Source organism: Rhizophagus irregularis, chromosome 14 (assembly GCF_026210795.1).
Source record: "Rhizophagus irregularis chromosome 14, complete sequence".
In the NCBI taxonomy this organism is placed as follows: domain Eukaryota; kingdom Fungi; phylum Glomeromycota; class Glomeromycetes; order Glomerales; family Glomeraceae; genus Rhizophagus; species Rhizophagus irregularis.
The window spans coordinates 1636552-1652532 of NC_089442.1; the positions used below are offsets into that span (position 1 = coordinate 1636552).

The 15981-nt window shown below is 25.6% G+C and overlaps 4 protein-coding genes across 4 annotated transcripts; all 4 read right to left on the reverse strand.

Annotated features, from left to right (window-relative positions):
• Positions 1 to 2767: 2767 nt before the first annotated feature.
• Positions 2768 to 4024, reverse strand: OCT59_006031 (uncharacterized protein; the record flags this gene model as incomplete). Its single annotated transcript, XM_025311073.2, has 2 exons — positions 2768 to 3935; positions 4014 to 4024. The coding sequence occupies 2 exons, from the start codon at positions 4022 to 4024 to the stop codon at positions 2768 to 2770; spliced, it is 1179 nt and encodes a 392-aa protein (XP_025175333.2).
• A 2563-nt stretch (positions 4025 to 6587) lies between these two features.
• Positions 6588 to 7859, reverse strand: OCT59_006032 (uncharacterized protein; the record flags this gene model as incomplete). Its single annotated transcript, XM_025326605.2, has 2 exons — positions 6588 to 7767; positions 7849 to 7859. The coding sequence occupies 2 exons, from the start codon at positions 7857 to 7859 to the stop codon at positions 6588 to 6590; spliced, it is 1191 nt and encodes a 396-aa protein (XP_025175334.2).
• A 1331-nt stretch (positions 7860 to 9190) lies between these two features.
• OCT59_006033 (uncharacterized protein) lies at positions 9191 to 10891 on the reverse strand. The gene is made up of 2 exons (XM_025332216.2): positions 10598 to 10891; positions 9191 to 10510 (listed from the first exon to the last, which is right to left on the reverse strand). The coding sequence occupies exons 1-2, from the start codon at positions 10849 to 10851 to the stop codon at positions 9349 to 9351; spliced, it is 1416 nt and encodes a 471-aa protein (XP_025175335.1). The 5' UTR covers positions 10852 to 10891; the 3' UTR covers positions 9191 to 9348.
• A 2600-nt stretch (positions 10892 to 13491) lies between these two features.
• On the reverse strand, positions 13492 to 14733 carry OCT59_006034 (uncharacterized protein; the record flags this gene model as incomplete). Its single annotated transcript, XM_025326606.2, has 2 exons — positions 13492 to 14638; positions 14723 to 14733. 2 exons carry the CDS (start codon positions 14731 to 14733, stop codon positions 13492 to 13494), a joined length of 1158 nt encoding a protein of 385 aa, XP_025175336.2.
• Positions 14734 to 15981: the final 1248 nt, after the last annotated feature.

Here is a 15981-nt window from a genome sequence, read left to right on the forward strand (position 1 = left end):
AAATTTGAACTGACCTAAAAAAGAAAAAAATCCTGAACAATCCTACAAAAAGGAAAGGACTCCCAAACTGATCAACAAAAAAACTGAATCTTCTCACAAAAAAAAATCTGCTGGCCTATGAAATAAAAAAAAGGGATAAATATAAATAAAAAAGAAAGGGGAATAAAGAATAAATCAAAAAAAAATATTTTTTTAAAAAGAGGGTAACGAAGTTAGGAGAGTTAAAAAAAATTTTTTTTTAAAGGGAGGACGTCAAAGTTAGAAAAATAAAAAATTTTTTATAAAGAGGAAATAGAAATAGAAAGAAGAAAATTTTTAGAAGAGTGGGAATAAAAGAATAAAATCAAAAAAAATTTTTTTTTTTAAGGGAGTGACGAAAAAAAATTTTTTTTTAAAGGAGTGATGAAAAAGAAAAATTTTTAAAGTGAGGTACGAAAAAAAAAAATTTTTTTTTAAAAGGGGGGTGACGAAAAAAGAAGAAAAATTTAGAAAAAATAACAAAAATAAGACGAGAGAAAAGAGAAGAAAAGGAAAGACAGAAAGGAAGATCGGAAGATCAAACTCATCAAAGTAAGGGTTTATATAAAAAACAAAAAACGTATCATAACAAAACAATAAACAATCACGTGATCTCGTGTTATGATACGAGATTTTTGTAAAATTATTTTCTAAAAATATTAAGTTTAAAAATTCCGTATACATCCGTATGATTGATTTTTTCCGTATACATTAGTTTTTTTAAAAAATATTCAAAAATGAATTGCTTATTAAATATACGGAATTTGTATACGGAATCTATAGAAACGTACATAAAATGTATACAAAACGTATCCTTTCCGTATACATATTTCTTATAGGGATTCTTAGACATAACAGCAAAATACGGTATATCCATATAGAAGACAAATACGTGGCAGTAACGCAGACATGTTTTCAGTACTAATTGTACGTTTACCATGGACGATGTGTTTGCACATCAATAATTTAATGGTTCCCCTTTTTAATATAGTAAGTATGATTCTATTACTTATGTGTTGTATCAACTATGATGAAAATTCTTAATTTTAAACTTTCTTGCATTAATTTTTGTATATTTTAAAGAAATATCATCAATTTTATTTCGTATAACGAAATTTATATATAAAATCGAATTTCTTAATAACATTTGAAAACATTAAGAGAAAAAATTTTTTTTCTATAGAATTTAAATTTATTATAATACAAATCTATTTTACATTAAGATTATTAAGTTTCTACAAATCATATGATAATTATGAAATTCAAACATTTTATGTATTTTAACATCCTATCGACAATTTTCCCCAGCAGAGCTATTTATATAGTTTTTTATTGTATTGAACTTTCATTTATCTTTCATTCGTTTCTGATTTTTAATCCCTTAATCCTTTAACCTATTACACTTTTGGTAGGGTCGTACATACACGGTTTGATAAAAGTTCTTTAATTGATCTTGACAAAGTTATATACTGTAGATTTTATTCATAACTGATTTTTGTAATATCTTGCATAATGAATTATTAACATTCAAAGCAAAGCTATTAAAGCGTAAATTTATCATAGGATAAATTTATTTTAATTAACCATTTGTCAATTATCCAAGTTTTGTATAATTTCAGTTTAGATGTTTGGAATCGTCCAAAAACCTTACATCGATATGTATCGAGAAATATGAAATTAATAAATCTCTTTTTGCCGCAAATTGTACGATCGATTTACTCACATATTTGGAATAAGGAGATTATATTTCACTAATAGTTTTACTAAAAATAAAAAAAAAACTACTAGAACTTCGATCGACTGAAATGACTGAAATTGTATATTATCTCCGGCCTGCATTATAAAACTTGACCAGAATTATCAAAAAATTTTAACCAATTAACGACCGTCTTAACTCTATAACTGGTTAACATTAATTAGTTCTAAAAATTTAAGCACTTTTTAATATGATATATACATTATCTCATCTTCCAATCCTTCAAACTTTATTTACATTAACTCCTACGATGGTTAATTCATAAAGTACTAGAACGTTAATATAAAAATAAACACAAATTTCTAATAATCTTATGTAATACTGGGCTAATCTGTTATTTAATGCTCTAAATAATTAACAAATCAAAAATTCAAAATTTAACTAACAAGTTTGCAAAACGTTGGTTGGTTTGTTAGAATTTTCATTCATATATATACATTTATACAGTACATTATCCTGCTGATACACGGAGAAAAAACGAAAAAATTCTTTCTAGTGTCGATTAATTAACAATATTGTTCAGAAAGCCGACGGTGAATTCATTGATAGAAGTAATTAAATATTATATCAAATTTTCAATCATTTTAAATATTAACATTGTTTCAAAGGCACATGTTTAGAAATTTATTACGTGCGTGTAAATACGAATAGGGGTTATAGGGAAATATCTATAATTCAATATTAGGCGATACAAAGTAAAAAAAAATTGGGTCTCATGACTCTCATATCAAAATTTACTTTAATCTGACCCGGCCGCACGGGTTTTTTAATAAAATTTTTTAAAAACAAAATTTTATCATTTATTTATTTATTTATTTTATGTGAAGTCAACAAAATTTTTATCATCTATCACGTGTAAAATTTCGATGATTTATCACGTGATATAATTTTAGGGCGATTTTATTGGTTAAAGTTAAAAAATTGGTATCGGCGTGTTTATCAGTTTATGTCGCCTTATAATCATTTAAAAATTTATTGAAATTCAGTAAAACCTTATAATTTTACTACTCTAAAAGCTTCAATTTCTTCAATTATATAAGGTATATTATTATCATCACTTACATTTTTTTCATAATGTTCATTACCGTTAGCATATAAATTCTGATTTTCCATACATAAAGCGTCACCACCAAAATTAAAACCATAATAATAATTATTATAAATAGCATAATCATATGATATTACTCTACTTAATTTAATATTTTTCATATAAGTATCATCTTCAAAAGAAAAAATAAAACTATTTTCAGAATAAATTAAACCATCAATACTATCATTACTATAAAATCCAACAGGAGTATAACCACCAAAAATTTTTTTAGTATTTTGACATTTTATTAAAACTAAAATTGGTAATCTTAAATTACATTTATTTCTAAATGAATTATTATTAATACCAGATTGACTACCACGATAAATAAGATCAAAATTATATAAAGAATCATTTTTATTTCTTATAGCCTTTGCATCTTTTTTATTAATCCAATTAATAATTGTAGAAATAAGTTTTATTTTAATAATTTTCGATTCAATATGACTTTTTCCAACTCTTGGAGGTAAATTGATTGTTTTTGGTATTGTACCATTAAAATAAAATTCTTCAACTTCATTATGAATAATATTAGGAATAATGGCTTTATAAGGACGAACTTTAGTTAAATAATCAGCGGCAGAAATTTCCACAAATCGAATAAGAGGAATAAATTGACTCAAAGTTTCTCTTAATGCTTCATAATTTTCATTATTCCATTTGGTTCTATCATTATTATTACTTTCAAAACCAGGAGTTTGTTCAATACCCCATTTAATTAAGCATTCCCAAATTATAACTTCTTCAACCGGTAAGTCATCACGTTCGAGTAAATTATATAGAATATCTTTATCCAACGAGGGAAAGTTTTTTGAAGTAATAAATGATCGTGGATCTGAACAAATGGATTCAAGACAATAGGTTTGTAATTTTTTACAGTTCAAAAGTTTAAATACAGTATGAAGAACGAGAACAAAATTTTCTTGAACCCAAGTTGTTTGTTTCTCAATTAAATTATCTTGAACATGTTCAAATAATTCTTCAAGGAGTAGTTCATCAGATGCAACTAAAAGTTCGAGAATATCTTCACTTTGATAATTTGTTAAGTCGAGTTCACCTGTATAAATATATCTTTGGAGAGATTATTTTAAATTATAGTAAATCAATCGAAATATTTTAACAGAGTCGAAAATTTTTAATTAAACTTACTTTAATATCATTTCAAAAACTAGAGGAGAAATATTTGGTTTATTAAATATTATCATGTCATTATTCTTTGTAATCCATTTATTTGATAGTGCACTTCTAAAATATGGAGAACGAGTACGTAAAATTACTGAATGGGCATGAAATTCTTTAATATATTCGTTCTTTCCGACTTGAATAATAACATTAAAATCATCGGCATCATTTAATATGGAAGAAAAATCTTTTGAAAGACCGGAATGAAATATTGAAGTCATTTAGAAATAAAAAAAAAAAGAGTTGAGAAGATAATTGTTTCAAACAAACATTGATTTTTTTTATAAAGAAATAATTTTTTTGTTACAGCATTTGTACCAACACGGGACCTCATATTACAGCGGCTCAATGTAGGCTTCTCCCCGTATCTGTTTGAAGTAAAAATCTGCAAGTCCACGATCTGTTTCACACATTTGTATAACCAAATGACATCATCACGGCTTAGTAAATAATGATTGTCAGAGAATGGAAAAAATATTTAAACAATCAAATACTTGCTTTTAGAATTTAATTAAACCGGATAAATGATTAATAATTACTATACTTATAACGAATTAGTTAATTAAAATCTTCAATATTAATTCCATTGAAATGATGGAAATTACTGTATTTGATATAATTATGAATGAATATAATGAACATATGTATTGAACAAGATAAATTACGCAATTCTTACTAGTTTAAATTCATTTACATATGAATATTAAAATATTTATTATTAATATGTGCATTACTTGATTTAAAACACAATGGCTTAAACATGCATAAATTTTAAATTCTTCACATGATAAAATTATTTAAACCAATAAAATCAATTTTCGTACACATTTATTTATAGATAAACTTAACTTATTTTGTATTTATTTGCAGATAGAAAAACAGATTTAGTCCGAATTAGATAAATTAGATCCAATTTTGATCGGGATAAGTATTTTTAACATACAGTAATATGTTTTAACTTTTCTTTTTTTTGGAATTTCTTTGTCTGGATAGATAATTACATGATAATTACCAAATTTGAATTTTTTTTTTTTAAAAATATTTTTTGATTTGTTTAACTTAAATGCCTCGATTTCTATTTATGATATATTCATAAAATTAGGAGTTTAATCACAAATATTTTTCTTAGCCACATGCAGTGTTACGATATATTTAGGGAAATAAATAATAAAATTCTTCTTTTAAGCTTTTATTTTTTGATAATAATGATGTCATCAGCGGCTTTGAACAATTTATCTAATAACGAATATTAATTTTACTTTTATTTTTTTTTTGCCGGTAATTTCCACCATGCATGTAAAAATTATTTATTACACAAAATTAATTAATTTCCAGAAAAAAATTTTTTGCAAGACGATTAAGATCACGTGGCGTGTCACGTTAAATGTTGATGACGTCATATGGCCCATTAAAAATTCTAAAAAAAATGAGAGTTCATGGTTACTAATTAAATAGTTAATATTTTTTTTGTTCCGGACTTATTCGTAAATTCTGCCAACATATAATCTTTTACTATTAAATTTATGTCACAGAAAACTATTTAATATTTCTCAAAACAATTATATTTAATGTGAAATATCTCAATGACTTTTATTTATCATAAATTTTTTTCTTATCTTTGACTTATTCTGCATTTGCAAATAAAAATTTATTTTTCGACTAATCAATTAACTAAAAAATAACATTCAATAAGCTAATGCTGCAAAGCTTTTCAAATACTTATTGTAAATATATGTGGATATTTCCATGAAAGGTACAAACGCACTATAACACTAATAAGAATGAATTTAAACTTTTAATTACATTTAAAATTTTAAATAGTTAAAATCTTTAAAATATTAAATGCTGGCTAAGCTGCTGTCAGAGAAATAATCCCATAAGATTTATACGATAAAAAAGATGTTTTTAGCATTAAAACATTTAAGTAAATTTATAATAAGTTTTGTTATAAATCATTTAGAAAAGAAAAATTAGAATTATTATAACATTGGAATTCGCAAAATACTAATTTATTAGTTTGTTATCATTTAAACAGAACTGCACATTATTTCTCTATTTATAACACTATATAAACTGCATTTTTTTTAATTATATTAATATATAAGTTATAATAAACCAATATTCAATAAAATTATAATTTACCTCGGGTATATGTCAGTATGTCACGTAAACCACTACCATTACTTTAGATTTAAAAGTGAGAAAGATGTTGAATTCTTTCACAAACTAGTAACTATCTAGTTTTAGCTAACTATATCGGTTTGAGCATAAACCGTTTTAAAACCAGTTCGTAATAAACCAGATAATTTCCCTAGCTTTATTATCTGTTATTCACAAAATATCACTGTATTTGTTGACAATCTCAAAACAAAAAATTAATCTTTATTCTTAAATATGCAATGAAAGTACCAAACTAAAAATTGTCGAGTTTCATACAATCACAAAGTGCGTATTGTTATGATACCCGACCAATAATAAAACCTAAAATACGTGACTTCTTATATACTAACTGAATAAAATCAACAATTTTGATATAATAAATTACAAAACAGTTATTTTGAAGACTTCAATTTCTGCCGGGACAAAATTATAATTAAAGTATGGGCTTAAAACATTGGTAACATTATTATCATAATATCCCGGATGATTACTATATATATATTGGTTATTAGATAATTGAAAAGTATTACCAAAATTAAATCCATTGTTGGAATTATGTTCGTAAATTGCATAATCAGCATAGCTACTATTCACACGACTTATTTTCATATTTTGAATATCTTCACTATTTTCAAAAGAAAATATAAAACTTTCAGTTGTATTATACCATTGTCCAGAAGAAGAATTAATAAAGCCAATTGGATTATACCCTCCATAAATCTTTGCTGAACTTGGATGCTTGACTAATACTATGCATCGACCTTTACCACAACAGTAATTTCGAAATGTATTTATATTGAGTCCATGTGCGCTACTACGATAATAAAGATCAAATTTATACTTGTATAATAATGCTTTTACATTTCTTCTTTCGAACCAGCCAGCAATTATACTAGCAAGTTTTGGTTTTATAAGAACCGATCCGATTAAGACATTGTTCTTTTCAATTCGTGGAGTTAAAGTGATTATTTTCGGTTGGGTACCCTTAAAATAAAATTCTTCAATATCATCATAAATATTATTAGGAATAATAGCTCTGTAAGGACGGATCTTATCAAAATATTCGGAAGAAGAAAATTCTGTAAACCGAATAAGTGGAATAAATTGATTTAAAGTTTTCTTTAATGCTTGATAATTTGAATTACTCCATTTGGTTCTATCACTATTATTTTTTCCCAAACCAGGAGTTTGTTCAATACCCCATTTAATTAAACAATTCCAAATGACATCTTCTTCGACAGGAAAATCATCTCGCTTAAGTAAGCCATATAGAATGTCTTTATCTAATGAGGGAAATTTCTTTGAAGTAATAAATGGTTGAGGATCCGCACAAATAGATTTAAGACAATAATCCTGTAGTTTTTCGCAGCCCTTAAGTTTAAATACTGTATGAAGAACGAGAACAAAATTTTTCTGAACCCAAGTTGCCTGTTCATTGATTAAATATTCTTGAACATGAGTAAATAATTCTTCAAGTAGCAGTTCATCAGATGCAACTAGAAGATTAAGAATATCTTCACCAGGATGGTTTTTTAAGTCAAGCTCACCAGTATAAATATATCTTAAAAAAGAAATATCGAATTAATAATACAACCAAATGAAATAATCCACGGTATACCGTATACATAAAAAAATAACTTACTTTAGAACCATTTCAAAAACCGTTGGAGTAATATTTGGTTTAATAAATGTGTTAGAATCATTCTTTTTAGTGGTCCATTCATCCGAAAATGCTCTTTTAAAGTATGGTGAACGAGCACGTAAAATTACTGAATGTACTTTAAATTCTCCTATGTTTTCGTGATCACCAACTTTAATAATAACGTTGAAATTGTCAGCATCATTTAATATGGAAGAAATATCTCTTATAAAGCCAGAATGAAAAGTTGAAGCCATTTTAAAAGCAAACAAAAATAAGTTAAAGTGAAGAAAACTTTCGTTGTCTATCTGATACGGTATCTGTTGTATGGTTCCTTAAATTAAAATTTTTTTTTGATTTATTGTAATATATGGTTAAAATGATTGTAAATGGAAATAATCAAAAAACATTTTTTTTTAAAAATATAGTTTGATTTATTCCAAAACGGCTCTTGATGATGATCAATGATTATCACAAATAAATCATTAAATGAACTTTCTCATTGAGGATTATCACATGAGATTTCTCATTGAGAGAATAATACGGTTAATAAGATCAAAGTAATTATCACAATTATGTGATGTTACATTACTTAATTTAATTTCATTGTTTTATTCAAAAGATAAAAATAAACCTATCCATAGAAGTTTCTAAATTTATATTATCAATTTCGCTTTATAAATAAGGTTAATGAATTATTATTCATATTAGTTGTTATTGATTAAAGATGACTTTTTTTTTCAACTTACGAATTTTGGCTTCGATAATTCTATACTTTAAATATTATTGGGAATTATAACTATAGATAAATTGATATTTTGATATTAGACAGCTTCGGTTTTTCATCATCTCCTATTTGACTTTCATTTTAAGAGTCAAATTTTACGCGGGTAGATAAAGTTTGATGATTTTTATATCGAGCTTTTTTAAGTCGGTTCGGATTTTAGATATTCGGTTCATCAATGTCATGTTATCGCGTGATATATTCTAATACTTTTAGCATATTGAGATTTTTATTATAAATTCCAGTATATCGATTAATTTCATCAAATAATCCGCTTTAGGACAAGTTTCAGTTTATCGAATATTCGATATATTTCGCTGCGTATAAAATGATGTAAATTATTACATTAAAAAACTGGCCTTTGAACATTTTATTCCGGAACAGCTCTGGTTCACGTAATTAACGTATAATGAAAAAAGTGAAGCGACTGATTATAGGAAAAAATCTGGGTTGTGAAATACATTAACGTAGAATAATGGACACGGGAATTATTGAGATTGTTAAACAGCTGAAAGAAGTACACTTAAATAAAACTTTCTTTTTTTAAAATAACCAGAAAGCTTAAGAATTAAATAAACATATATCTTTTATTTGATTCAAGTTGAAGGTACAAAACGACACAAATAAATTGACACGTTTCATACTACAAATTGTCGACACTCGACACTGATCTATAATAAATTTGTGAGAACAAAATCGATTTTGATATATATACCAAATTACGAAGCTTTCATTTTAAAGACTTCAATTTCTGCCGGAACAAAAGTACCACTAGGGTATGGGTCTAAAACATTGTTAATATTATTATCATAATAACCCTGATTACGAAAATATATATTTAGGTTACTATGTAAATAAAGAGTATTACCAAAATTAAATCCCTGGGTATTTTGCTCGTAAATTGCATAACTAGCATAACTACCCTGCACACGACTTATTTTCATATATTGAATATCTTCACTATTTTCAAAAGAAAATATAAAACTTTCTGTTGTACTATAATTTTGTCCATTAGCATTAACAAAGTCGAGCGGATTATATCCTCCATAAATTTTTGCTGAGTTTGGATGCTTAACTAATACTAAACATCGACCCTGGCCATTACATTTAGTTCGAAATGTATTAATGTTAAGTCCATCTCGACTACTACGATAAAGAAGATCAAATTTGTATTTGACTGATAAGTCTTTTTCATCTTTTCTTTCAATCCAACTAGTAATTATATTAGCAAGTTTTGGTTTTATAAGATTTGATTCGATGATCTTTTTACGTGGAGTCAAATTTATTGTTTTTGGTTGGACGCTTTTAAAATAGTACTCTTCAATTTCATCATAAATATTATTAGGAATGACAGTTTTGTAAGGACGGATCTTATCAAAATATTCAGCAGGAGAAAATTCTGCAAACCGAATAAGTGGAATAAATGGATTTAAGGTTTTCTTTAACGCATGATAATTTGAATTACTCCACTTGGTTCTATCACCATTTACATTTCCCAAGCCAGGAGTTTGCTTAATACCCCATTTAATTAAACAATCCCAAATGATACTTTCTTCAACTGGAAAATCATCTCGTTTGAGTAAACCATAAAGAATATCTTTATCTAATGAAGGAAATTTCTTTGAAGTAATAAATGGTTGTGGATCCGCACAAATGGATCCAAGGCAATAATCTTGTATTTTTTCGCAGTCCTTAAGTTTAAATACTGTATGAAGAACTTGGACAAAATTTTTCTGAACCCAAGGTGCTTGTTCTTCGATTAAATATTCTTGAACATGGATAAATAATTCTTCAAGAAATAATTCATAGGATGCAACTAGAAGCCCAAGAATATTTTCACCAAGATGGTTTGTTAAATCAAGTTCACCTGTATAAATATACCTTAAAAAAAAAATATTTTTTTAAATTAATAATAATGAAATCATATAATATAGTTTTATGTATCAAGGAAAAAATTAAAAAAATTACTTTAGAACCATTTCAAAAACTGTTGGAGTAATATTTGGTATATTAAAAGTGATCATATTATTCTTTTTTGTGGACTTTTCATCCGAGAGTTCATTTTTAAAGTATGGACAGCGAGCACGTAAAATTACTGAATGTGCTCGAAATTCTTTTACGTATTCATAATCACCGACTTTGATAATAACGTTGAAATCATCGGCATCATTTAATAAGGAAGAAATATCTTTTAAAAGGCCGGAATGAAAAATTGAAGTCATTTTAAGAACGAATAAATAAACAAACAAAAATAAGTTGAAATGGAATAATTTTTTCCGTTGTTATGGCCATTAAATAAATCTTGAAAAAAGTTTCTTGATTTACAGCAATATATGGTTAAAATGGCGGTGATTGTGACTATTTCGATTAAGGAAATAATTATTACGAATTTACGATAATCTGATTATTGTCATTTTTAACCGAAAGCGGCGGTAAATTGTCTTTGATGATCAATGATTTACTGCGCCATTACACAAACAATGTAAATGAGTTTACTAAGCCCATTGAAAGAATATTATTAATTTGTAATAAGGTTTAAATAAAGTTGTGTAAAAGTCATTAATTTCTAATTTTATAATTTATGAAAGAATGTTTCGTAAAAATTAATTCACAATAAAGTCTAAAAATAATTTTATCATTGAAAAAATAACCATATTTTCTTTTTAAGCCGTTGTGATTTTCTATAATTATTTTTGCATAATTTCATTGTTTCATTGTTTTACTGCTTTAAATCGGTATTGAACTCGGTTCAAACCGGTTTTCTAATGATTCATATTATGAAATCCAGTTATGTTTGAAGCAATGCAACCAGGGTTCCCGATATTTATAAAACAAATAATTATAAAATTTGATTTTCAAGTGCTGTTCATTTGGCGTAATATATTCATTTATTGATAAACTAGGAAACGGAGCAATCGGAGCATCCGGAACGCATAATGACAAAATGTGGTCAAACCATAAATAGTTTTATTATATGTATCACTTTCCATAAAAATTAAGATGTTATTATTTAATTAGTTTTCGATTTCATGTAAGCTGTATCTACTTGTTCTTTTATTAAATAATATGTATTTGATATTTTTTTGTGATTGTTAACAAAAACATTATGATGATTTCGCATCTCCAATTTTATTCTTCACTTCAATTTTTAAGTTGTAACGATAATTTTTTATTGATTAAAACAATAATAACTGAAGTTAAATTGAATAAATTAACAAATATTGTTTGAAGAAAGCTGAAATGTTGTTTCTTCATGAATAAAATATGCATATGAAAATCGAATACGTGCTACAGTATAACAGTAATCAATGGCTTGGACAAATAATTATTAAAAAATGCTTTAATTACACAGAATATTGTTTTATAATTATAAATTTCGTATTTAATTTATATTTTAATTTGATTATATACAGTAACTAAAAATTCCAATTTTTAATTAAGGAATTAAGGCAAACTTCGTTAAATTATGAACGAGAAAAAGTGAATATAGGCTGATTATAGAATTGAATTATAATGAGTTTGTTATACAACTGATGAAAGCAAGGTAGTTGTGAGGCACTTAAAATAGAACTCCCCTTCCATAAAGTCTTTACCAAAATAATCAATCAATCAAACACCAGTTAGTTGTACCAATGCTGATTGGTTGACATCTTATCACATGATTTTAATAAAAAGTAAAGTATAATGTAGGCCAGAATTATAGTGTTGACCAACATTAATCGATCTCAAATGACGGTGGTCATTTGTCATTTGAATCATTTGTCATTTGCCAAACATTTATACGTAACTGATGTTAATTAATTACCAGTTGTTAAAATAAAAATGTGGTGAAATTTTTAAAATGTTTCGCACATCGCTAGCAATAAATTTTTTATAGTAAAAAAATCATATTTTGTCTCGATTTTCAAACAAAAATAATCGTTGTAAAATTACAAGAGGAAAACAGAATAAACTAAAATGACCATACATTTATTGAAGTAGCAAACAAAGAAACAAAGATCCATTTCTAAATTATTAATAATGAAATATCAAACAAAATGCTTAAAAATAAGGTATTGAGTAAAATAGGACAGTACGCTAACGCAAATTAGTACGTACGTGTGTTTTTTTTTGTTCGTACGTACATTTACAGCTAATCAATTTTTTAAAACTAGTACGTACGAAAGTTTTAAAATTTTCGTATTAATTTGAGTTTTCGTACAATCGTACGACTTTGCATTCTTGTATTTTTGTGCAACTTCGAATATTGTTTTCAACAAAATATCTTACTAATTATAAAATTAAATGTTAAATTATAAAATTAAAAAAATTCTTTGAAGATAAGCTAATAAATTTTCATTCCTTTAACATATTCAGCTCCACAATAATAAAACTGACCATTAAAATAATAACTAAATTTTATTGGTTTATTTATTAATTTTTTCAATTCATTATCATATTTTATTTGTTCAAATTCAGGATTTAATAGCTCAAATGGATAATCTTTAACATCGGATATATTATAAATATCCATATTTCCAATTATTTTTCTTCTTCAAAGAAGTAAAAAATTAAAAGATATATTTACGATGACAGATTATATTACTCAAATATTGTGTGCAACATATTCATCTCAAAAATTTGATCACATGATGCTACAATGTAAAATATTAGTACGAAAAAATCAAAATTTATTTTTAAAGGTCCGTCTGAGTACGGAAAATTAAAATTTTTTTTTTTTTTGAACGTCCGTACTAATTTGTATTACCGTACAGTACTAATTTACTATATACTCTAAAAATGTCATTTCATAATAAATAATGTGCGTACTATGCATCTATAATAAATAACCAATAATAAATAACCAATAATAAATTAAATAATTATATAGTAATTATTTTGAATACTTCGATTTCTTCTGGAATAAAATTGGTACCTAAATATGGATTTAAAACATTACTAATATTCTCATCATAATATCCATGATTATCAAAATATATTTGTTGACCATTCATATAAAGAGTATTGAGAAAATTAAAACCATCGTTATAATTTTCGTGTAATGTATAATTATTATTCACGCGACTTATTTTCATATTTTGAATGTCTTTGCTATTTTCGAAAGAAAATATAAAACTTTCTGTTGTATTATAATATTGCATGATAGTATTTGTGAAACAAAGTGGATTATATCCTCCATAAATTTTTGTTGAGTTTGAATGTTTAACTAATACTAAACATTGACCTTGTTCATTACATTTAGTTCGAAATGTATTTATGTTAAGTCCATCCTGACTACTACGATAAATCAGTTCAAATTTGTACTTATTTAATAGATCTTTTTTACCTTTTCTTTCAATCCAATTAGTAATTATATTGGCAAGTTTTGGTTTTATAAGATTTGATTCGATGATCTTTTTACGTGGAGTCAAATTCATTGTTTTTGGTTGGACGTTTTTAAAATAGTATTCTTCAATTTCATCATAAATATTAATAGGAATAATAGCTTTATAAGGACGGATCTTATCAAAATATTCAGAAGAAGAAAATTCTGTAAATCGAATAAGCGGAATAAATTGATTTAAAGTTTTCTTTAATGCTTGATAATTTGAATTACTCCATTTGATTCTATCACTATTTTTTTTTCCCAAACCAGGGGTTTGTTTAATACCCCATTTAATTAGATAATCCCAAATGACACCTTCTTCGACAGAAAAATCGTCTCGCTTAAGTAAACCATAGAGAATATTTTTATCTAATGAGCGGAATTTCTTTGAAGTAATAAATGGTTGTGGATTCGCACAAATTGAATCAAGACAATAATCTTGTAGCTTCTTGCATTCCGTAAGTTTAAATGCGATGGGAAGTATAAGATCAAAATTTTCTTGAACCCAAGTTGTTTGTTTTTCGATTAAATATTCTTGAACATGGGTGAATAGTTCTTCAAGGAGTAGTTCATCAGATGCAACTAAAAGATCAAGAATACTTCCAAGTTGATTCGTTAAGTCAAGTTCACCCGTATAAATATATCTTAAAAAAGAAATATTTTTTTTTTAATTAATAATAATGCAACAATTCATCCAATAGTATTTATATATCAAAGAAATAACTTACTTTAGAACCATTTCAAAAACTGTCGGAGTAATATTTGGTTTTGTGAACATGATCATATCATTCTGTTTTGTAATCCATCCATTTGAGAGTGCAGCTTTAAAATATGGACAACGAGCACGTAAAATTACCGAATGTGCACGAAACTCCTTTATATTTTCGTATTTACCAACGTTAATAATAACATTGAAATCATCGGCATCATTTAATAGAGAAGAAATGTCTCTCAGAAAATTGGAATGAAAAATCGACATATTAAAAGTTAAGAACAAATAAATAAATTAAAAATAAGTTATAATAATGGAAGAATTTTTAGTTATGGCTACTTGCTAGTTCTTTTTAAAGATTTTTTTTGTTTTGTAATATATATATGGTTATTAATTAATGTAATTATTTTTGATTATGTTTTTACAAAAATTGATTATTTCCATTTCCAAATAAATGTAACCGAAAATGGTGATTTATCCGCTCTTCAACATAAATCGTTAGATTCATGGTCGATGAATTCCATTGATGAAACTAGTTATGAATCTCGATTAATCCTAATTTAGAAATTTTCTTTTTCTTTTTCTTTTTCTTTATTTAACTCCTCAAAAGTCCGGAGAAAAAAAAAAACAACATTATTTAGTTAATTCATTAAAACTTGTGAAACGTGATGAAACTGACATGTAATTTGGTAGTGGCACAGCTAAGCCTCAACTTTTTTGATTTTGCTTATACGCACTATAATTGAATTTTTTTTTTATAGTTTGATTTATTTACACTTTCCTAATTTTTTCTTTATATAAAACATATGTAATTATTTTTTTTACAATTTTATTTAATTATAGTATCAATTATTATAGAGGATAAGGCCAATAAGTTAGTATAATTTTTTTTAGTTTTTTTTAATAGATATGAATATTTTTGTTAAAAAAAATTAAATATGAGATAAAAGTATTGTATTGCTTAATAAAGAGAATATATTAAAAGTTTATGTAAATAAAATGAATATGTTTTCTAATATTTTTTAGATTTTTTGTTAATATTTTAATTTTTGTACTTAGGAATTTTTTTTTTGAACGAGATAAATGTTATACATGTTACACAGCGATAAAATTAGTAATAACTACTGTGTAGCATATTTATGACGTAAAGTAGTCGTAAACAATCAGTGTTTTGTATTGGTGATACAGGAAAATTGGGAACATCCGATCGATTTTTTTCTGAAAAAAAGGTGTTTTTTCTGTCAATACTGTAATAAATTTCCATATAACTTGTAA

What these genes read in the sequence shown, in the direction of transcription:
- OCT59_006033 (XM_025332216.2), bottom strand. Translation starts at nt 10,851, where the DNA reads ATGACTTCAATTTTTCATTCCGGCCTTTTAAAAGATATTTCTTCCTTA. An exon ending in GTTTTTGAAATGGTTCTAAA is followed by an intron (nt 10,511 to 10,597) that starts GTAATTTTTTTA and finishes TTTTTTTTTAAG; the next exon opens with GTATATTTATACAGGTGAAC.